The 24,680-nt window shown below is 48.5% G+C and overlaps 1 protein-coding gene across 1 annotated transcript; it reads left to right on the top strand.

Annotated features, from left to right (window-relative positions):
• Positions 1-208: 208 nt before the first annotated feature.
• On the top strand, positions 209-19,487 carry fam110d (family with sequence similarity 110 member D). Its single transcript, XM_048262076.1, has 2 exons — positions 209-426; positions 15,398-19,487. The coding sequence occupies exon 2, from the start codon at positions 16,267-16,269 to the stop codon at positions 17,650-17,652; it is 1,386 nt and encodes a 461-aa protein (XP_048118033.1). The 5' UTR covers positions 209-426; positions 15,398-16,266; the 3' UTR covers positions 17,653-19,487.
• The last annotated feature ends 5,193 nt before the right edge of the window (positions 19,488-24,680 follow it).

Below are 24,680 nucleotides of genomic sequence, written 5' to 3'. Positions count from 1 at the left end.
CACATAATCCACTTCTTCACAAAAGAGACTGCCGTTCCCCAAATCATAGCCCCAACTCCCCTCCCCACCCCCAAACGTATGTGTAACAGGAGTCGATTTTCAGAGAGCGATATACCTGCCCACCCCCCATTGTGGTAGGATGTCCCAGCTGCCTCGCCACAGCGACAAACTAAACCGCTCTTTACTGGCACAGAGCAGTGAACTGCGAACGGAGGCAGTCGTCTTCGCTGCGCCAAGCCGGATGAGACAAGCGCAAGTAGCCTACTAGTACTGTAGCTCCGGTCATTTGGCAGCCGGTGCGACCTGACTTGAAAGACACGGTCCCAGTCACGACTACCGGTGTCCGGAAGGAAATAACGGACGGCAAAGGGACCTGATATCGGGAATTAATTTGCAAAATAGCGACACGTGGAGCAACAAAATAAGGTAAGAATATTACGTTGGTACCTATCGCGTACACCATCGCGTACACCAATGTTATGCAGCATTTGATCAACTATATGATAAAAAAAATATATTAGCATACACTAACTAGGAACAGAGACGAGAAATCCTTTAGGTTTGTAACATTGTATAGGACGTAAAGTGCAGGCTACGAAACAACATGAAATAACTTAAATATAAGCCTAAGTAGGAGAATGCGCAAACGAAATCTGGGATGTGTTTTAGAGTTCTCTATGCCCACCAGTTTTACTGGAAACAGGTTGACCAACATTAATGAATACAATGCGCAAACCCACCAGCACAAATGGCTTTAAAAAAGTTCACTCGCAATAAACCATATGTGACAACTCGCACATATAGTGAGTCACTGTGATGCGTTATTCGGATGAGGAAATATTTATTCAAAGGGACAAGAGTGTCTCGTTAAAGAGGTCGCATTATCTCCCCTTGCTTTATATTTTGCTCACAAAGACATATTTACGGCGCCGACTTTTCCAGCGCAGATGCATCATATATCGTTATTTTTGGAGGAGCATATAATTGTGTATCCATTTCGGGCACATGTGCAATGTATACATGACAGTATGTCCATATGAAAGAAACATGCCAGCATTTGCTATGATCGTTTATGACTAGCCTAAATAAGACTGTAAAAGTAAACGTATGACCGTCCCGCGCTGTTACAGTAAATTGGGCTAAATAACACAGTCCTCTCAAAGGCGTCATGTGAACTAACTGGGACAGTATAAATCAGGTAGGACTATGTATGAATTTATTTTAAAAATACATGCTTAGACTGTTTATGGTTTTGCACAGTTTAACTCTTTACACCTCTTGGGCGACAAGTTGAACGGGTAGGAAGTTGGTGGTGGAGGCGAGGGGATCACTTTGATCATCTTTTCGGATGCTCACAGAGGCTGAGGTCAAATATTGTCAATGTACAAAATCAAGCCGCAAAAACGGGTGCTATACTGGTGACTGTAGGCTACTGCGATTAAGAAGAATCTGTTTATTTTGTTTTTAGTAATAAGCTGTTGTAGTTGGCGCATAGGACGCACTGGATAGTGTTATGTGGTGTTGGAAGGAGTGTGTAGCAGGGTGTTACACTGCATTTAAAGTGAGTCATAACCAACATTTAGACATTCAGCACTAAAGTGTTCATGTTTTCTTCACATATGCACTTTAAAAATGACCCCCTTGCTTATGCACCACAGCTGAACAGTAACTTTCAAGGTGTTGTGTCCGGAAGACTCAGCAGCACCTTTCAGGTCCAGTATTATAACCCAGAAAACTCAGAAGGCCTATTTTGATGTGTGCGTCATCTACCCCACCACTCGAGGCTTAGCTACAGGAGACAGTGGTGTCTGGGCTGGGCACTAGGTCAGCAGGCTGTTATAAACTACCCCAAGGTCAGTCTAAACAGCCACAAGCTCCAGACCAAACCCAAGGTCCTCTCCGGGCCCCAGAACCCCAGGCGCTGGCTGAGGTGGTGTGTGGTGATTACTGGGACTGGTTTCCCATCCGTCTGAGTTCTGGCTTGGCATCCAAGATGAAGATCGAGTTCTTGCCATGCTGGAATCTGTGACTCACAGACTGTCTCTTTAGGAGTCTTAGTGATGCATCATCAAAGTTTATAACATCCATTTATTCTGTCAACGTGAGTCTGTCAGAACACCTCCAGGCTGACTTTAAACTGATTTAACACACACTTGATAACCAGAGTCTTGTCCGGATAATGGACTCCGGTCCAGTGAAACAGTGTGCTATTGATTTTCAACACGTTTGAATGGCAGCCTTAAGGATCACCAGTGCTTGCATACTCCACTGTTTACTGGAGTCTAAAGAGTTGAAAGAGATGTGTGTGAATGAGAGAGAGAGAGAGAGAGTTGCACAATAGATTTATGTCTGTGATGTGATTGCGGTCACATGCCTTTTGTTAGATCGTTTGTGCTTTTTACTTTTGGACTCTGTTGGTTTCCCATGCTTCCCTTGAGAGACAATAGGGGCGGACATGTTTGTCATGGCAATAAAACTAATTTGAAAGTGAGGGAAAAACAAGGAGGGCACAACCAACCATACACGGATTCACAAACCCCTCTGTTTGTTTTAAAGTGTTGCATTTGGAATTGAACTGCATTGGAAAGGAGGGAAAGAAAGAGTGTTTTAAAGGAAAAGGAAAAGGTCTGTTTTCCACCCTCAGACAGCACCTCTCTGCTAGCCCAGCCCATCTCTCTCTCTCTCTCTCTCTCTCTCTCTCTCTCTCTCTCTCTCTCTCTCTCTCCCAAGTCTCTCACTCCATGCCTGTCTGTCTCAGTCAGGTGTTGACAACCACCCTGACATCATTCAAATGACTGGATGAAATAAAAACGTCGGTCATGTCTTTCCGTTTTATGGGGCTTAGATCATTGGCAGTCACCTGCGGAGAAAATTATTCCAGAGCAGAGGCGTGCACACACACACACATTGGGGCAGTAACAGGAGAGAGAAGGTTAGAGCAGGAGGACACATAAATAAAGAGGGTTGGGCATGTGTCAGGCATCAGGCGGGTCGAGTGTAAACAGGCTCGGAGCTGGACCTGTTATAGCAGGTGAAGACTGGGTCTGTGAGTGTGTGAGAGGAGCCCAGCGGAAGTGTGAAAGTCTACCACAGTGTTCCATCACCTCAGGTGGCTTGGCTACGCCACTCTGTATATGTGTGCGTATATGTGTGCAGGAGATAGAGAGACAGTCCCCCAGTCAGCAGAGTCCAACTCTGAGAGCACATTGGACACTCTACCATGCCATCTCTCTCTCTTTCCCTCCCCCTCTCTCTTTCCCTCCCTCCCTATCTCTGTCTCACTCTCTCGCTCACCCCCAGGCACATGCACCTCTTCCTCTCCGTCCATGCTCTCACGTCCCTGCGCTCCCCTTCAAACGTATAATCTCATCCGTCTGCGGCTCAACCACACAGATCTCACCCGGATACACAGCATTGTTCTCCCACAGGCATTCTCGTGGCCGAAGTTTACAAAAGACAACTCCACTTATACTCTTCCCTGTTAAAGTCCACTAACCCTCAGTTTGTAGTGTGTCTGTGTGTGTGTGTGTGTGTGTGTGTGTGTGTTTACATTTCCAAAGCCTCTGCTCTGAACAGCTGTGTTGCTTAAGAGGAGAGAAAGCCCTGCGTAACTTGTGTTAATCCCTCTGCCTGTTATGGGGCAGGACGCAAAGCCCCCTCGCTTACACTGACAAGCTCAGGTTTCTAATTAGAGACCACGGGCCCTGTGTATGACATCAGCCTTCTCCAGTGCTGTAGGTAACACAGGAGGCCTCTGTGTGTGTCTGTGTGTGTCTGTGTGTGTGTGTGTGTGTGGAGGAGCAGCTGGTTCCAGACACTTTACTGGCTGTGCTGTGTGTGAGATTTTAAACACCCCGGTCTTCACACAAGCTCACTCAGGAAACCAGCCTTCTAATTTGACTTTTTTGTTGTTCCCCTCTGGTCGAGGCACCGTGTCTACTGCCTCGCGGGATTTCCTACTGAGGCCAACCTATGTGGGACAAACAAAAGCACTAGACTGTGACCCTGGGTTTCACTGTCTTCAACACAAATATTTAGGAAATACGCTGCCTGGACAGCAAGATTTTATCACCCAGTCCAGAGTTTGGTCGTCAAAACAAAACAAAGTGCTGCTTGAAACGATTTAAGCTTAAGTTTGAAGACTAAGCAAGTAGCTGTTGCCAGACCTCTCCACGATACACAAAGAAATTATATCCATCTCAGTGAGGAACGTCACCCTCTGTTCTGTCCCATTGCTGTCCCATTGCATAACATCACGCCTCGCTTCTGTCTTTAACAGGTTAATTATTAAAGGGTCCATCACTCCAAGTCATGCCTCTCAGGATTAGAGGGCCCCGTCTCCTCCTTCCCCCCGTGTGCGTGAGTGGCAGCTGGGAGAGTGGCGCTCTCATGAACACACATCCCCGTAATCGGCCGTGCCACCAACAGGGCACCGTAGGCCTGCCAGTCCCAATCACCATCACCTGAGTCACGTCATGGTGATGCGATTCGTGATGATGTGTGCTGTGACTGTGGACTGAAACACACACACACACACACGCTGACGCTGAATGTGACAGTCACTGAAAGCAACAACCTGGGCCTTCATATCTCAACAGCACACCTGGGGGATCGTATTGGGGACAGATGAGAGGATATGGCGTGAGGGGGTAGATGTGTGTGTGTATAGGAGTTGGGTAGATGTGTGTGTGTAGGGTTGGGGGCGGTTAGTTGTATGCGATTGAGGGGATGGGGGTAGTGGGTAGATATGTGAATGTTGGTTTGGTGAGGTGGGTGTATGTGAGGAGTGTGTGTGTGTGTGTGTGTCTGTATGTGTGTGTGTCTGTGTGTGTGTTTGTTAGTTTAGGGAAGTGTATGTGTTTGGGGCGTCTGTGTTGGGGTTTTAAGTGTGTTTGTGTATTGGTCTAGAGTGTGTGTGTGTGTGTGTGTGTGTGTGTTGGGGGGTGATGAAGGGGATGAGGAGGCTATTTCCGTGGCCCTCTGCGCCTGTTAGCGGCCGGGCGGCCGGACTGGGGCCGTAATGAGAGGGGACAGCTGGCAGGTCCACTGGCGCGGGAGCCACTGAGCAGACATGGCAGCCCAACAGGGAGCTTTGTTACAGGCCTCTGGCCCACAGAGAGCGAGGCTTGATCCTCAGGGACGCCTAATCAGTCCCAATGATGAAGTCTCCTCAGTTTATTACAAAATAGCCCCCTCTTACCCCCCTCCACCACCACTCAAGCCCCTCCAGTAGGGATTGAGGAATTTAGGGAGAAATAGTCCCTAGCAGCCGACAATGGCATCGGTGAATCCAGACAGTTTCATCTTCCTGCTGAGGCACTCCAGACGACTCGATAAGGCACGCATAAATGAGCATAAGGCTGCACACGCTCAAGCCTAAAAGCCGGACGTGTTGCTGTGTGTGTAAATTGAAAGCATAATAGGTCTGATCGGAGCCTGATCGGTTTTTCCAGCGTTTACCGTTTGGCCTGGATAATAAGTAATGAGTGTGTTGATATGCTGGTGTGGCCGCCGAGGACTGGGCAGAGCTCCAGATGGGGCAGTGATGGGAAATCAATGGTTGCCCTGCAGTGCTTGTGGGGATTCACCAGTGGAGCGGGCTGTGTTGGACGGTGTGGCCAATAGTACGCTTCACGCCTGTGGATGGCCTGATGCACAGAACGAGGCCAGTGCAACTGGAGGTAGCCCATCAGGCTGGGGGGGAGGGGGTCAGAGCAGAGAGGTGTGGATGGAAGAATGACACAGGCGCACATGCACATACACATGTACACAAACACACACACAGACACCACCATATACACACACATACACACACACACACACCACCATACACACACATGCAGCATACATACACACACACACACACACACACACACACACAAATACTGATGCATAGTCACGCACACACAGAAACACACACAGAAACACAGGCACATGCAGACACACACACACACTCACAGGCACATGCAGACACACACAAATGCAGGCACTTGCAGACACACCTCTTCACGCCCTCTCACAGAAGCGTTGTTTGTTTGCACCTTTGGCGCTTACGCAGCAGCAGGGTGACACTCGGGTGACCCTAACATGTGGCAAGAACATCAGTGAGACGTTCGACCAACGCTGTGAAAACGTTCCCTCTCCCACAGCTCTGGCCTACTTTTACTCCACCACCCAGGGGGGCTGTGTGTGTGTGTGTGTGTGTATCCATGGGTGTGTACATATCTGCTGTAGAGACGTGTGAAAGCACCAGCAGTTAGGAAAAAGTCTGCCTTTAATCTTTAATTGAACTCAGACTGCAGGTTTAGTGCAAAGCTTCTGTAACCATAAAGCCATGCCCTTCATGTTTACTTAGCTAAGCGACCGGTATGTGTAACGATCGGTAAAATCTCAAGAAAACATGTGTTAACTCAAAGATAAGGAGAATGACATGGGCAAACTGAAGTTAGAATTGGATCAGAATACAGGAAGACTTTTTTTTTTTACATTTATTAACATCACTTCCTGTAGAGCTGAATAAAGGCTGGACTCTTTCTATTTCCTGGACGTGCCCAGCCTTTGTTAAACTGAACTGTGATATCACCAAGTCAACAGCCATGACTGTAAAGGTCACAGCGTACCCTTGGGTGATCCCCCCCCAGTGCGCCGTAGAGAGGCACTGGACACGAACCTCCTCCATGTGTGCTGGTAGCACGAGCATCCTGGACAGGAGTGAATTCTGCAGAGTAAACACTTGGCCCCTCTCCAGGAAAGGGAGGCTCTGCAAGCACCCAGCACAGATCAGCTCAGGCTCAGGCTGCAGAGACGCCAACCCGTGAGAAAAGAACCCCCCTCTCCTGCTCTCTCCCTCTCCCTCTCTCTGTCTCTCTCCTTGTTTCAAACACAGGAAAGATCCGGGGATCTGACCTGATTTATGAGTGTACACACACACACACATATGTACACACACATAAATACACACACACACACACACACACACACACACACACACACACACACACACACACACACAACTACAGGATTTAGAGGGCTCCTCATCTCTGTTTTTTTTAGCTCTGCTCGTGTATGTTCCCACACCCAGTCCTGTGGTCAGTCAGCCTCAGAGAGAGTGAGGAACTCCCAGAGTCGTAGAGGTGCAGCACCAGACTGCTCCTGGCTGTCAGCGCGGGGAGTCTCTTCCTCAGCCATCACTGGTCTCGGACGCATGGCTCTGGCAGTAACACTCTCATCTGTCTTCCTGACGGCCACTCAGTGCTGAAGCACATACAGTAGCTGCAGTGTCCGTCTGTGGCCAGCTACACTGGTCAAGTTTGCTCTAACTGAAGCACAGAGACAAAATACTTGCCATAGAGCCATGTTTTCTCTTGCTCTGTCGCTTTTTCTCCCTCACACACACCCACCCACACACACACACACACACACACCCCACACACACACACACACACACACACAACTAAACATCTCTGTTCTACTCCTCTTCCCTGAATGCTGCTGAATTCTGTGCATGTCTCTGAGCTGTCAGCCCTGAACCTGCAGACTGTTTTATCAGCTCAGCAGAGCCAGAGAGGTTTTTGGGGAGTATCGCTTAGTACCACCATCCCCTACTTATGAGGAGGTAATAACCCCCACTACACACACACACACACACACACACACACATACACAACCTCCCCTGTACCTTCCCAGCAGCCCCCAGTGACATCACTCACCGGCAGCTAGTCAACCCGCCAAACAGCTTAACATTCCTCCGTCAGGCTCGGAGAGAGACTGGATCACATGTCTCCATATTATCATCAGGATTAACAACAAAGTTGGGGGTGTCTCCGAGTAGGGGAGTTGGAGGACTGGTGCCAAAGGTGTGTAGGGTCAGAGGTCGTATCCGGGGGAAACGCTCTCTGTTCTCCCCAGAGATCGATAAATCACCTGGGTTACGCAGGTGAAAATAACAGCTGTGTTCTCCTCCGTGACGGCACTGTGTGTGTGTGTAATAATGTGTGTATGTGTGTGTGTGTGTGTGTGTGTGTGTGTGTGTGCATGTGTGTCTATGTGTCCTCCATGACAACACTTTTCTGCGAGAGCTTCTCGGCTTGTCTGTGAAGCTTGTCTCTGTGTGTAGGACTGCAGTGAATCATGGGAATGGGTGCTTTTGAAGTGTGTAGCTTGTAAACTCCTTGTGCAGCTTTTCATGTTAGCGCGCCAGCAGGCCGATGGAGTCGAGTCTGGCATCAGATTACGCTCGTAGCAGATTCTTTGCATTTTAAATCTTGTTTTCATTGTGCTTTTTTTGTTCTTTTAGCTGCAAAAACTGAAAAAAAATTTTCAAAGCATTTCATAAATATGTAATGTGTGTTCAGAGAAGCAGGTCAGAGAACTACCACTCCTCCCTTCTCTCTCTCTCTCTCTCTCTCTCTCTCTCTCTCTCTCTTTCTCTCCTTCTCCATCTCTCTCCCCCTCTCTTTCTCTCTTTCATTCTCTAGAGATGTGAAAGTTCTAGCTCCCACATCAGGAAAGCAGAGGGAGTGAGCTGAGTGTGGTGATAAGGGCTGAGTGTTGTGGCTGTTGTGTTTGGCACACATTTCTTCCTTTATTAGTTCTTCAGGGGTGGGAGATACCTGCGTCAGTCCGATAAGAGAGAAAGGTGAAGGTGGGTCGTGTCAAACACGTGACTCCCGTCGTGCGTTAGTCTGATTGTTTAGCTCTTATCTCAGACTTTAATCGGCTCATGCCATGGGTGTGATGATTAAGCAAACATCTGTTTGATTCTGTTTTAGTAAACTTCAACTTCACTCTCACTGAGCTGGTAATTAGTTTGTGAGTGGGGTCATTTGTGACTGGACCTAGGGTGAGTGCTTGGCCATTTGTTTGCCTTTTCGGTGGGTCAAGAGGGTCCCTCACGCCTGACCGAGCCTCTTACGCTCAGTGATTATTTTGAGATGACAATGGAATGGCACTGAGTGACTGGAGGATGTCTTAATTTATTCATTTGGATGGGGCTTTGAGAGGTTGGCTGTGGCTTTGAGAAATGGGGGTGGTGTGTGTGGGTGGGGGGTGGGGATAGGTCTTTGTCGTGGATGATGTCCCCTGTGACCTGCCTTTGCCTCTGTGGCAAGGCAAAACCCCTACCCTTACATCCTACCCCCCCCACTCAAACCAGACCCCCCCATCAATAAATCAGTAGGCCAATGCCACTTTGCTGTAAAGTCTGAGCCCTTACCCCCCTCACCTTTGACCAGAGGAGCGCAAGGAGTGTTTGTCTCTGTTTAATTTTACGACCACGTTGTCTTTTTTCTCCACTCTCTTCCCCCTTCTTCTCCCCCTAATGAGCCCTGGTGTTCAGGTCTGGCTCTTATCTGACCTGCCAGAGGCGGCCATTGTGCTGGAGGACCATTAATAATGCAGGAATGTGTCTGTGTTGGGGCTGGGGAGGGAGACTTGCTCCTCTTACCCTCCCCTCAACCCCTGGAGTCAGTTTGTTTTGTGCTGTCCTGATAAATGACCCAGCCTTGCGGGGCACACTCTATGTTTCATCCATTAATTGATTAATTGAGAGCATGGGGTGGGTGTGTGTTTGTGTGTGTGTGTGTGTGTGTGTGTGTGTGTGTGTGTGTGTGTGTGTGTGTGTGTGTGTGTGTGTGTGTGTGTGTGTGTGTGTGTGTGTGTGTGTGTGTGTGCGTGCGTGTGGAGAGTTGTGGGGGTCTGAGTAAAAGTTTTGACTGGCTGGTGGCTGTGTGCCTGCTGTGGAGTGGATGAGATGGGATGGGTGGGGGGGTGCAGAGAAAAGGCTGATGGTGATGGATCAGAGGGTACGCAACTGCTCTCCACTTGTGAGGTGCCCACTCAAAGGCCAGATGTTTCTCCAGACAAACGACAGAAAGGGAGCATACGGGGGACACGTGAGAAAAGGTTCAGCATAAGAGGAGGTCATAAGGAGTGAAAGAGAGTGAGAGAAAGAGAGTGAGAGAAAGAGAGGGAGAGAATGAAGGAATGAGAGATTGCCCTGTGGTTCGAAACCAACATGTGGCATGTGCCCTTTAGAGAGTCTCTGGATCTAAATTGATGTGACAGGGGCCAAATAAAAGGTTATAGGTCTATCACATATCAGACGGCCTGTTTTCTCAACAATCTTTTATATTTCACGTGACATTTATGATTCAGAGCGAATGACCCTGAGAGTTTATCTTAGGTTTTACTATCACAGGGGGTGGTGTCAGATTCACGGTGACCCTCAAACTATTTTCTGCTTTGTAATGAGTCACAATTATTACAAACACGCAGTGACTTTGTTGCGGCATTAAGTACCACTACAATGTGTAATGGCCCAGCATGGAATGTTCAGTGCAACATGTGCGGAAGAAAAGAAACTAAACTCAAAAGCATTCACTGGTGTTCCTTTTGGCGAGTTCTTCAGAAGTGTGCCTAAGTGCGCAGCCCTGAGAGAGTGGCTGAGCGGCCCAGGTGTGCAGAGGGACCTCAGAGAGGCTGTTTGAAGTTGGGTGCTGCTCCTCGGCTGTGATGTTGCCTCCTACCTTCTGAGCGCGAGCAGTTCAGGACGTGGCCCCGCTCGCCGGGGCCCCTGCAGTCTCGGGGTCCTGATGCAGCATGACGGCAAACATCTGGTTTCTCTTTGGCATCGTGGGGCGCCTGGTTAAAGCTACCCTACAGGCACATACACATACACTAGAGAAAAGGAGAGAGAGAGGGAGGGAGAGAGGGTGAAGTGGAGGGTGAGTGAGAGAGAGAAATGGGACGGAGGGAGGGAGTCAGAGAGAGAGATGAGGATAGAAGGGGAGAGCGAGAAACTAAAGGGGATAGAAAGAGAAATATGGAGTGAGAGAGATGAAAAGAAATAGAGAGGTTGGGATAGAAGCAGATGAACTAAGAGAAAGGTGCACATTGGAGAAGGAGAGGCAAAAAACAGAGAGAGAGAGAGAGAAAGAGAGAGAGCTGTATGAAGGAAGTTGGATGCATGAAAGTGGAGAGCAGAGAAAGGGCAGAGACAGATGAGGTTAATTACAGGCCCCACACAGGGATAAGAGCTGCTGGCTGTTTGACAGAGACACACATAGGGTCCTAAAGCTCTCTCTCACTCACTCACTCACGCATTCACTTACCTGCTCGTTTGCATTCTCATTCACTCACTCACTCACTCACTCACAGCAGTAGGAGGTGGAGACGCTAATTTCTCTCATTAGAATCCGTATGAGGTTAATAGAGGCCATTGGTGTGTAAATGTGGCAGGGGAGTGTGTGCATGTGTGTGTGTCTGTCTGCGTCTATCTGTGTGTGTGCGTATGTGTGTGTGTGTGTTCAAAGGATACTATATATGATCGAAATTTAATTCAGGCCACTGACTGGCTATTAATAGTCTACTTTTCCTCATACAGGAGATATGTGCCATTAGCCTGCTTATATGTCGTTACAGCTTGATTATATGGTGACTAGCTAATATACCTCAGGTAGAACTGAAAAACTGTTGAAAGGCTCACATTCACAGGCTGTTATCAGCAGTATTAAAGAGTAGTATAAAACCTATTGTGACCTTATGTAAACCAAAATAGATACAACAAAAGAAAGAAAGAATGAGAAGTGAGGAGAGATGTGAAAGTGCTCTGAAGTATATTCTTGTTTTTAAGAGAAAAGTATGAAAATCATCCCAGATATGAGAGGAGCTTTCCTTTTAAATGCAAGTCTGGTATTATGATGTATGAGAGATTACACTTTTACTGCTACATCTCCTTACTGGATGCTGTGTTTTAGCCAGATACACCTGAATTAACATATGGTATGCAGGCATGCATGTAGTCAATGACCCTAATTTCAGCGACTGAAGGCGTGATACAGAGAGGATGACACAGTCCCACATTTTTCCGCCTGGCTGTTCTCCTGTCTCCTGCACATGAGGAGCGAGCAGATGATTATTTTTTCATATTTGGGTTAGGCAGTGAACTAAATCCTGCTCCACGCATGGCTGCCTCAAACCAGGCACTTCTGAGCTCTGCTGTCAAAGCACGTCTGATGCGACTTACAGAAGTGGAGAAAGTACCGGAAGAAAATGGCATCTGGTGGGGGGAGCTGGGTACCCCACTACCCGCCACCCTCCCTCCCACACACACACACCCACACACACACACACACATTACTACCACCGACACCCACCCACACACACACAACTGCCCCCCACCCCCCCCCCCCACATTTATTCTTTCCGTTTAGCCGCACCCCCAGCCTTGGCCCTCTCCTCTCTCCACACCTGTCCAGCATTTTATCCCGGAACTCCTCCCAAACAATGGCAGCCTTTCCTGCCCGCCCCGCAGGACATCTGGAAAATATTGCAGCGGGGCAGACCTCCTCCTGGCAGGGTTTACCACTCACGGCTCCACTGCAGACAGGGATGGAGGGAGTGGGGTGGGGGAAGAGAAGAGAAAGAAAGAGAGAAAGACGTGAGGAGTGTAAGAGTTGGACAGAGAGAGAGGTCTTAGTCTTGAGTGACTGAACCTCAGAGATGAGGGCCCCACACTTTTCATGCTCTCCTTGTCAGTAATTCCTCTCCTCTCTCTCTCTCTCTCTCTCTCTCTCTCTCTCTCTCCCTTTCTCTCTCTCTCTTTCTCTCTCTCTCTCTTGTTCTATCTATCTCTCTCGCTCTCTTTCTCTCTCTCTATCTCTCTGTATCCATCTCTCTCACTCTGCCTCTGTTATTGTGACCTGCTGTCCTTTGGCTTTTAAAACAGTTTCAAAACACTCTATGACTGGTGTTGCCCATCTGTTGACATATGTTTCATGCCTTTAAATGGCTGGCATAGTATGGGCTAAAAAAGCTTCACTGTCACCAAATGATGGATGTCCAAAAGCAGGACACTGGTTAAAGAAATAAAAAACAGGACACCATATAGAGTTTTTTCTCTAATCAAGGATGTACAGTTGGGCCCTTTCCGCTTGAGAGAGGCCTTGTATTGTGTTCCTCTTATATGAAAGGAAGCCCTGAAATAGACATCGGGAGCGTATGTGTTTTGAATTCCGGGAAGATCTGACATCTGCTTCCTATGTAGCAAGAGGTCTGTGGTGTGCCAGCTCACGAGTAACACTCTGCCATTTATAAGTGAAATCTCATCACGATCAAAGCCTTTTGGCTTCAATTTGTGTCTTTTCATGGGGCGTACAGTGACAGAAGTGCTCTTACAGCATTCATTTAGCTACTTTTGCTTGTTCCTCATGAAAAAAGCGCCCTGAAACAAGATTCAGCTGAGCTGTCGACTACTAGACCTGCCACTGAAGCTGAAGCTCTTTGGCTCGCTGGAACTGGCATCTCTGGGCTTCCGAAAGAGCAGAGCTCTGAGTTTAATTTACATCAGAGTGAGTGAATGAATGAGTGAAAGAGGGAATGAATGATTGAGTGAGTGAATGAATGAATGAATGAGTGTGCCGGCTCCAGCTGCTCTCATGTGCAGTGGAACATCTCTGGTGTAATGACTCATTAAGTTTTTATAGGAGTGCAGTACTCTCCTCCAGTCACTTCGGGGACCTGTCACTCCCGCTCTGTGAGCCCTTTTCACTGACCTGAGAACAGGGTTCACGTCTGAACACCATGCAACTTTAGCCTGAAGCCTGAACTTCATTGAGAGACACCTCAAACCCAGAGAGCCGCTGATATCTGGCCCTTCCCTTTTACACAAAAATGTGAAAATGTATGTCCCACCTTCTGGGCCACATGAGGGCCAGATTCTAGCCAGATCCGTTTCAGGTGTCAGCTGCCTCCTGCATAAGAGGATGCCCAGCTGCCCGACTGCCTCTTATGCTAAGAGAAGTAAAGAATGTGTGAATCAGCACGATGGCTGTATTGATGCTCCTTGTCGGTGGTGTAGAACGGCCTTGGAGTTTTGTTGGTTCTGCTGAAAGGGCTCTCGGAGATGGGACCGGTCTGCTGCTCTCGAAGGAGCAGAAGCCTGAAGTCTGGAGAATCTGGTAGCCAGCTAGCCTCTTTCATCTGCAGGGCTGGGTCCTCTTTACTGCCATGTGCTGACACACTGATGCATAAGACACACACACACACACACACACACACACACACACACACACACACACACACACACACACACACACACAAACACACAAAATAACTGCAGAAGGGTGCTCCTTGGCTATAAATACTTTCCGCACACGTCTCTTTAGTTTGAGCCCAGCCTCTTGAAACACCCCTTACACACACACGCACACACACCCTTTCCCCCTCTTTCATAGCGATATTTAAAAACTAAAAATAAACAATTTGCTCTCTCTGTGCGGCACGTCGTTAAAGCAGTTAGTTTTCACCCACAGCACACGCTGCGTTGGCTTGTAAATGTTCCTCAACTGTCACTGAAACTCACCAATGTAGCTGAGGGAAGTACAGAGGGAGACTCAGGCCGGCAGAGCATGTGTGCAGTTTTTTTTTTCCTGTAGCTGTCCTGTAAAATATTGACAGACTCATGAATTATTTAGCGGCCGGAGGCCCCTTAGGGTATGCAAATGCAACCATGATGTAGGAGCTTGGTTAAACTAAAGGTGCATTATGCAGTATATTATTCCCTCTGCTGTCATAGACATCAGAGCTAGTGTGGGAAACGCTGCAGTGTAAAGCGTGGAGTTAACCCCCCGCCTTCTTCGCGCCGTGCCACACCCGGTATACCGGCTGGACTGCACAGCGAGCGGAGATCGACTCCAATTAGCGGGGGCGGATGAAATTTGAATGCTACGCATTGGGGAAAGACTGACTGATCGTCGCTCAGTCAGCATGATTTGAGTCTGTCAGGAAGAGAGAGGGAAGAACTGAGAAATAGTGCAACATTTCTGACTTGTGATGCCTCAGAATGATTTATATGCCATCTGTCTATGTCAGAGTTTGTGTTAGTTTCTTGTGTGTGTGTGTGTGTGTGTGTTTGTACAGTATATGTACAGTATGTATAACATGTATCTGTCTATGTGAGTGTTTTGTTGTTTTGTTTAGTCACTTCTGGATGTGACTGTGGCTGTGTGATGTGTGTGTGTGTGTGTGTGTGTGTGTGTGTGTGTGTGTGTGTGTGTGTGTGTGTGTGTGTGTGTGTGTGTGTGTGTGGTGTGTGTGTGTGTGTGTGTGTGTATGTCTGGGCTTCATGAGTGTGCCCATGCATGGGTGACAGGCAGTGCCCGTGCCGGCCTCAGATGTGGGTCTGTGCCAACCACACAGAGAGTGGGCGCCGGGCCGTAGGCCTGCCACAAGGACCCCAGAGTGCCCGCTGCCATATGCTCTCCGTGCTCGCGGTGATTCAGCACACAACAGCAGCCAGACCTAACCTACCCATCTCTTTTTTCTCTTTCCTCCCCCCATCTCTCTCTCTCCTTTTCCCCCCTTCCCTCCCTCTGTTCCTCCTTCTCTGTTTTCACAGGAGAGAAAGAAAGACAGGCCAGCAGAAAGAAAAGAAAAGAACAAGACGCAAGCTCCCCGTCTGTCGAGTCCGAAGAGGCGCCCCTGGTGCCGTCTGTACAGGTCACCTCAACCGTGACGGCGCGGCACAATGGAGGCTTGACCCGCTGTCCCCGAGACAGCTATCAGAAAGCAAATATTTAAACTCATTATACCTCTGGCTCCCAGAGCGGCTGACGCTGGGACCTACAACGGAAGCAGAGTGGAGAGAGAGAGAGAGAGAGAGAGAGAGAGAAAGGAAGGAAGGAAGGAAGAAAAAAGAGGGGGGGCAGTGAAGAAAAAAGAGAGAGCAAACACATTGAGAGTGAACTCGGGCGGCTATTTCTGCCACGCTGTGGGCAGAAGAACGTCTCATTTGGGAGTGCACTTGGACTGCAGAAAAAGGATTTCCCTGTGCCCTGCCTGTTTACCCAAATGCCTGTCTAAATACTGGATGGAGATATCAATTTTGTAGCCGGTCCAAAAAGGCGCCCCAACAAAAGAGTCTAACTATAGAAGAGCCTGAAGCTTCAGCGGCCCCCTCCTCTTGACTCCCTCACAGGGCCCTCCAGGGGAGAGAAAAAAAAATAATACAGTACACAAGCAAAGTTAAAGGAGATTATCTGTTTGTTGTGCGATAGCTTTCAGATTTTAAACTGAGAAGTCTCACCAAGATCAAACACAGACGATCAGATAATCTTCTGGAATAATCCGCCCCGGCCGTCGTCTAGAGACTTCATCTCCTGCGAGGCTGCTCTTGTGCCCAGGCCGAGGCGCTGTGCAGTGTTGGGGGACGACTGCTCTTTCGGCTGCTGCCTGCTTTGATGCATTTACCCATCGGGGTGGTGCAGGATGAAGCCCTTGACTCCCATCGGCTCCCCGTCCCCCCTGCGACTCCTCAACAAGGGCCCGGACTACCTGCGCTGGCAGATGGACACTGGCAACCGCGGGCGGGCGGTGAGCGCCGTGGAGCGTCTGGAGGCCGACAAGGCCAAGTACGTGAAGAGCCAGCAGGTCATTAACACCAAGCAGGAGCCGGCGCTGGTGCCCTGCGCCACCCCTCCGCCCCCACCACGCCGGCCGCTGGCCGTGTCGGCCTGCTCCACGCCGCGCCTGCCGCACCGCTGGCACCAGGACGGCTTCTACTCCACCTCCACCCCACTCTCCCCGCGGGACGACAGCGAGGACGACTCCAGGAAGGAGAACTGCCAGGGAGGGGACGACGACGACGACAAGGATGATGAAGATGATGAGGGAGCGCCGGCGAGGAAGAGCGTGGAGGAGCAGAACCGCACCAACGCCAAGCGTGTGCTCATGCCGTCTCCGCGGATGCCCGTCCCCGTGCCGCTCGTGGCGCCCCACAGCGCCCCCGTGCTGCGGCGGAGCACCGGCAAGCGCATGCTGCGGCCGGACTCACTGGTCATCTACCGGCAGAAGAAGGAGTGCAAGTCGCCCACGGTGACCATCGCGGGGGGTAACAGCGCCACGGAGACCAAAGGCTACAGCTTTGTGCGGAGGCTCTTCCAGGGCTCCATGCGGGAGAAGAGCAGTGGGGGTGGAGACAAGATGACCATCAGCGAGGAGAAGGCGCCGTCACGAGACGGAGACTCGCGCATGTCCTGGTCCAACGACAAGAACTCGGTGGATGGCGTGACCGGTGGCAACGAGACACGGCGGTCCAGCAGATCCGACCGGGCACGTTCGGTGGAGTCCGACAACGGGAACGTCTACCTCGTGGAGAGGCCGGCGAAGAAGCCCAATGGAGCGCTCAACGGCACGAGTGACCACTCGAACAACAACACCACCGCGTTCACCACCACCACGGATGACGACATGGACCCCTGGAAGCCCGTGGTTCCGCCCGTGGCCCTGCGGACCGGGCTGCGGCGCTCCAAATCGGAGCTGCGGCTACGCTCGTCCTCGCTGGCGCTGTCCGAGCAGGAGCGCTTCTTCGACTTCTGCGGCCTCGACCTGGACATCATCGAATGGCTGGGCCCCGAGAACTTCCTGTCCGGCGCCAGCTCTATCGACACGCTCTCGCTCATCCTGCGCAGCGTGGCCGGCGGCTCGGAGCCCAGCGAGTTCTCACGCCACTCGGGCGACGGCCTGTTTCAGGAGGAGCTGGCCGAGCAGCTGCCCACCGGGGTGTCCATCATCGAGCGCAACGCGCGGGTCATCAAGTGGCTCTACGGCTGCAAGAACGCACAGAAGGAGGGACCCAAAGAGTCCACAGTGTAGCCACTGACTGACTCCAACTGAGTGGACAGGGCTAAGGACTAAAGCCCCTATGCAGAGCTGATACGCCATAGAGTACTTCTGACAGATCGATATGCTGTATTTATTTCTTTTGAGAATATGTGAGAGACTGTTAGTGCTGTGAATGCACCAACCCTTCCCCTTTTGCCACATACTGAAACCGCCCTTCTACCCTCCTTTTAGGATGACGCATTTTACTGGTCGCCTGTTTTCAAACAACTCTCTTCTGTGTCATGCTCAAAACTGTTCAAAATTTAGTCTCGATTCTGTGATACTAGGTCATGTTGTAATGTGTGTTATTGCACCAACTGTGTTGTTTGCTTAACATGCCTCTGCATCCTGTGTCTTTGCAAGTTAATAATTTATGAACAGAAAAAAAAACATTGAGTTTTGTTTCCCCTGACCAGAAGAAGTGATGTGAGTATTAAGTGAACCGTGTGTACCTCATTTCTCCACTGTCCCAGATTAGTATGGGTTGTGTGTGTGTGTGTATACCTCATTTTCCCACTGTCCCAGATTAGTATGGGTTGTATGTGTGTGTTCATATTTTTTTTTTCTTCCTTAAACGCAGGCGTTGGAACAAACATGCAATACACCCCTATGGGGCCTGAAGAGCACTGAACTGGAGTGAAAACAAGAGAGAGTGAGAGAGCAAGAGAGAGCAATAGAGAGAGAAAAATAACATAGACCTATGATCTCTTTAATTTACTGTGCATAAAGAATGCTGTTCCTGATAAACCAAGAGTACAATCTCATAGTATTTAAACTCACTCATCAGGCTCAGATCAAGCTTAGTTGAACCAGACATGCACCACTGCACATTTTGCTGACTGAATTGCTCTACAATTCCAAATCCATAGAAACAGAGTGTATGTTCTGTTTCTATGTGTAGATTTCTCCATGTCACAGAATATTCCAGCAATACCAGAGACATCATAGACTAGATCACTTGTTACTGTCAATATGTCTCACGTTTTAAAGAAAACAAAGCAATAATCAAATACTCAACGCAGAGCACGACTTCAGACTCTGCTGCATGATGAAGGGGCCAGTGCGCTTTATTCCCCTCAGCCGAATAGTGTTAGGTAGTCTGACATGGCATGAATGACACTCACATAAAGGCAAACTCCCACAGGGCCAACAGCACTCCCCCAATGTGTCAGACTGTGATCTGTCTCTCCGTCTTAAAACATGAAGGGAGGGAGCTAAGGGCCCTTTTAATCAACACCCCCACCTTACACACACACACACACACACACACACACACTCACTCTCTCATACACACACCCACTCTCACACACACACACACCTTACCTTATGCCCTCAGCCACTCATTCACACTTTAGTTAAAAGCAGTATGTAGGCCAGGGGTCATAGTAGACCCACTGCAAACTGGATAGGAGAGTTACAGCAGTGTGTGCAGGTCACAAAATCATGTGACCTGTGTGGAAATTCTGACATCCCCACAACCATGATAGATGCCTTGTATGACCTGCTCTGGATGGGTTCTCTGCTCCTCTAAATCTGCTGGAACTTGGTTTGATATGTTGGTCTCGACGCAGATCTGTATGCTGAAGGTCCGAAAGAATGGCCATCTGGCCACAGCCAAACTGGAAATGCTAGAGAGCTGTTGTGTTTGCATGTTTACAGGATGGTGTATATAATTCTGCAAAGATTTTCTTTCTATCTATGAGAGGTTTAGATTTTATTCCAAAGAACATTGTGTATTATTTACACACAAGGTCAACATAATAAAGTACTATTTGTCTTTTTTACTTGCAATCAACAGAAGTAAAGTAGAAATTGTACAAAATTCATGTACTGCGTACTGTGATAACTGAAATGTGTTGTTGAATTGTTATTATAACTCTAGGGATATCGACAACATTCTCACACAAGCACACACAAACAAAAATAGATTAGGTGACACTTACGAATGCACATACATATAATGATATCTGCATGAAGTCTAGACATCTCTTTGCCATGTTATGTTTGACCCACTGGAGACCCACACAGTGCTGGATGAAGGATCTTAAAGGATGCCAAAACTCAGCCACGGCAGAGACAGCAGCGCAATCCTGTCGCTGAATAACTCAGCTATCTGTTTAGGCCCTGAGTGCCCGTGGGTCTGAGTGGCTGGCTCATCATTGCCCAGGTCACAGGTTTGATGAAGTGGCTCCTTCTTTTTGTCTCGCAGCTCATTTTCCAGCTGCGCTCAAGTGGCTGTTTACTACTGAACCCTATTAGCACACAAGACACTTGAGTTTGAGGCCGCTGGTCATTGTTCAGAGTTAGCACACTGGTGCCACAGGCCTAACGCTCTTCACCTGTCTGTCTGGTCGTGGACGCTCTTCACCTGTCTGCCTGTCTGGTCATGGACATTCTTCTGTCTGTCTGTCTGGTCATGGAAGCTCTTCACCTGTCTGTCTGTCTGTCTGGTCATGGACATTTTTCTCTATGTATGCCTGTACCTCTGTCTACATGTTTGTGTCTATCTACACTCCTAAAATGAATATGTTGTCCCTATCTGGACACAGAGATGTGTTTAAAAAACAACGCAAGTTGTGTTATTTTCAACACATTTTGTGTAATAAATAAAAAAGGAAATAATACAAAGTTGTGTTGTCCCTATCTGGACACAGGGATGTGTTAAAAACAATGCAAGTTGTGTTGTTTTCAACACATTCATTTTAAGAGTGCATCTATCTATCTATCTATCTATCTATCTATCTACTTGAATCTGTCTGTCTGTCTTTTCTTTCTTTCATTCTTTCTTTCTATCTCACTCGGTGATTCTCACTGTTGTTAGAATCTTTCTTCCCTCTCTCTTTTCCTCTCTTGATGTCTTTGTTCCTCCCTCTGCTCTGCCTTTCCCCCTCTCTCTGCTCAGTCTCTCTGGCTGCGTGTGTCTTTTTCTCCCTGTCCTGAGAGCAGGAGTGTGTGTGTGCGTGACCCATGTGTCCTGACTCTCTCGGTGGCCGTGTGTGTGTGTGACCTGCTGTGACACCCTGTTTGTGTTGAGCAGCAGGAGTTCCTTTAAACGTGCATTTGGTTACTGAGTTACTCCTGTGCTGTCTGTCAGAACCCTTTCCTCCTCTCTTTCCCAGACATAAGCTCACACACACATACTTACCAGCATACACACACAAACATGCCCCTCCCCCCTCCCCCCACACACACACACAAACATTTACCCGCATGCATTTACACACATCACCTGGCTATCCATGTGTGAGAGAAAAACCACAAGAAACAATCATCAAGGTTTTTTTTCTGTTTTATATTTCTGATTTGAGGCATTCTACATATGACCAACCTATTTTAGAGAGGAAGAGCTTTAGGTGGAGAGGATAAGGTCTAGAGAAGGATAAATGAGAGTGTCTGTGAGCACAAATTGTTGCATGACAGTCACAGCCAGCTTTTATTCATGGATCTTTAGAGCAAAAAGAGCCGATCGTTCCACACAGACCCAGTTAGGGCTCTCTGGATAGCAGTCAATATTGATGACAGCAATGGCTTTCGTATCAGCCTCAGATGGAAATGTAGTCTGGCCTGACCCCGATGTGAGTTTCCACCTTTGTTCATAAAAACAAACCCCTCTCCTCCCTACCTTTGGAAGAAAAGCAAAAGCATATAGTGCAGCAGCCACAGGTCCCAGACGTACTGCTGACTGGGGCTTTTCCGTTTAACGTTTAAATGTCGGAGGGCCAGGGGGTTGGGGGGGCAACTGAGCCACATCCCCAACATCATTAACGCAGCGGAACCCAGGTTCCTGTGTTTTTAATTTTTTATTTATTTATTTATTTATTTATTTTCTCCCAGCTCCTTTGAACTCTATATGTGCAGGTTGTGCACTGAAAGCAGGGAAACATCTATTTCCGCCCTGAAGCCTTGAGAAGAAGCACATGAGTGCAGCTCTGAGGCTGAATCTCAGAGTCAAGGAGAGGAGCAGAATCCTCACAGACCATGATGCATCAGGAGACATTTCATAACTCTCTGCCTCTACTGGCCTTTTTTGATGAATATTCTGCCTGTCTCCCGGCAGGAAGTGTCAGACAGACCAAATTGACCTATTTATGGCCAAAGATAGAAAGAAAGAAAGCCCTTTGAGGCAAATTAGCAGAAGGAACCCAGATTTTCTTATTTTCTAAACCAAAGATCACAAGACAAGCGGAAAGTAAATGAGCTAGCTCTGTCGTGTAATTAATATATATTTTGTGAATTATCAGCGTGCAACAGCACTTCAATATGCTGTATTTACATATTCCAAAATCTAATCCTAAACTGAGGGTTATGATTTCTGATATTAAAAAGTATTACACTCCTGTGATTCTCATATTACACTGTACTTCACTGTGTAGTTACACTGTAATAAAAGCCAAATACCTCCATTGAGTTATTTTATTTGAAAGGTTCAGTTGACCTACATGCAGTTTCCCAGGCACTGCATTAGTAACAGATAACAGATTTTAATAGCAACTAGTTGAAACTAATTGACTAGTTTAGTCGCAGCATAGGCATGCGGGGCTCTGAATGGCAGGATTAGCCAGGGTTGTGGAGTGTGTCAAATCTGGCCTAGTTCTTCTGGGCCAGCAACTCACACGTGCCTCCCCTGTCCACGCTTCACATGAAGCCGCAATGCATGACTCACACTGAAAGAGAGAGAGAGAGAGAGAGAGAGAGATGCAGAGAGAGGGAGTGAGAGAGAAAGAGAGAGAGAGATAGAGAAAGAAAGACTGAGACAAAGAGACAAAAAAGAGAAAGAGAGGAAGAGAAAGAGACAAATAAAGAGGTACAGAGGCAAAGTTTGAAAGAGAAAAGATATGACAGGCACAAATGCAGAGAGAATGAGGGAGAGAAAGAGGGAGGTATGGAAAGACAAAATGAGAAAGAGGTGTGAGAAAGATTGGCAAAGTGTGGGTAAGAGAGAAAGAGAGACAAAAATGAGCCAAACTTGAGGCCAAAAGCCCATCATTCCCCAGCGGTGGCAGTTCATCAGGTCTGTGGAAGTGATAGGCGGGAGGGGGGTGGGGGTTGAGACTGATTTAGCCTGAAATGTCAGACCTTGTGGAACTCAAAGCTGGAGGAGGAGTAAGCAGAGACATCAGGACTACAGGACAACACCACACACTCCACACACACACACACACACACACACACACACACACACACACACACACATGTTGGGGTGGCACCCTTGTGAAAGGAACCATATCTAGACTGATGGAGTTTGGTTAAGGGCTGAACCTTCAGACATGGAACCTGCAGAAACCTCACATTCCCATACAATTATCTCTGTGTATGGATCAGAATTAACTCAAGGTTCAATGAATGGATATGAGGAAGTCCACATGTGCATATCTCATAAATGAGATTTAGGATTATTGCTAGTGATGTTTAAGGTTCAGTGGATCTTCTCAGAAATGGTTTCGATGGAGCCTTTGGAAACTCAACACCATTGAAATGGGATCCTGATGGGAGGGTCTGTTTTTGGTGTGTGTGTGTGTGTGTGTGTGTGTGTGTGTGTGTGTGTGTGTGTGTGTGTGTGTGTGTGTGTGTGTGTGAGCTCATGTGTATGAGTGTGTGCTTGAGTGCTTAAGTGTGTGTGTGTGTGTGTGTGTGTGTGTGTGTGTGTGTGTGTGTGTGTGTGTATGTGTGTGTGTGTGTATGTGAGAGAGAGAAAGCTCATGTGTGTGTGTGTGTGTGTTGTGTGTGTGTGTGTGTGTGAGCTTGTGTGTGTGTGTGTGTGTGTGTGTGTGTGTGTGTGTGTGTGTGGCGTGCATAATATGTGTGAGTGTGTGTCCAACTTCAACAAAACCTGTGCCTGAGCCCAGGGGGATCCGATGGCACTCAAAGGTCATAAATCAGACAGCGGCTCTTTTCTTTCCCCCCCTCGTCTCCAGCATGACCTCCGCTCCCAGGGGTCAGGGAGAGAGGGGTCCAGCATCACCTCTGTGGGAAAGCCGTCGCCAGGCGTTTGTCCCCCCCTGCGCCACACCCCCACACCCATGACCGTCAGGAAAGAGCGAGGGTCATGTTGAGTTTCTTGAGTGGAAAGTTACGGGGAAGCCCAAACAAAGGTCTGCTAAGTGCATGTTTTCTGTCCCAAAATTGTGTCTGGGTCAACTAGCCGTATCATGAGAGTGTTTTGACTGAAACCGACACCTGGGTGGAATGGCGCGCCTGCTGCTGGCACCACCAGTTTCAGTATAACGTGAGGTGAGTGGACCGGTCCTCAAAATGTCGCTCAGGCAACGACAGCCCCTCTAACATTTGTTGCCTTCACTCAATTTCGCATCTCTGCAAATGCCATCAGCGTTAGCAACTCCAGTGACCACAGTCATTAGAACAAGCAGTGAAAAACCGGTGAGCCATAACACAAGGACGACACAAGCCACCCAGCAGATGACGAGACATCTGACACAAGTGTCCAGGGCGGCCCACTGCCTCACCCATTACTGACAGGATTAAAGGCCTGCAGCCTGGGATTAGGAGTCAGTTAATGACCTTAAGGGCTCTGTGATACAAACACCATGAGCGTGAGCCAGGGTAGCGGGCTAATGGCATTAACAGATCCACCGCCAGGCAGAGGTCGACGGGGGAAACGATGGCTGGGACAGTGCTGATTACTAATCCTCCTGCCCGTGAGGAAGACAGCCTGGAGGCTGGTGGTCACTGGCCAGGTGGGTCTGACTTCACACCAGCCTGATGATGACACAGAGAGGACGAGAGGCAGCGTGCAGGCAGCGCGGTGGCAGAGCTCACAGGCTCGACCGACAGGACTTGGCACAGAGTGAATGCTTTATTTGTTGGCTGGAAGCTGATTTAAATGTACTTGATGCTGAGGTAAATCCAGTAAAGTGCCTTAATCACTATTCAAAATGAATACACTGGGAAAAGACCAAATGTAAGCACAGGATGGCAAAATGGGTGGATCAGCTAAATTGAAGAGGTCTGTTTGGCCAGGGCCTACCCAGACATACAAAGGGGGTTTCTGTGTTGGAATG

This window comes from Alosa alosa, chromosome 13, assembly GCF_017589495.1.
Source record: "Alosa alosa isolate M-15738 ecotype Scorff River chromosome 13, AALO_Geno_1.1, whole genome shotgun sequence".
Taxonomy (NCBI): domain Eukaryota; kingdom Metazoa; phylum Chordata; class Actinopteri; order Clupeiformes; family Clupeidae; genus Alosa; species Alosa alosa.
The sequence above is the reverse complement of the archived record's forward strand: the minus strand, read 5'-3'. Positions and strand labels throughout refer to the sequence as shown.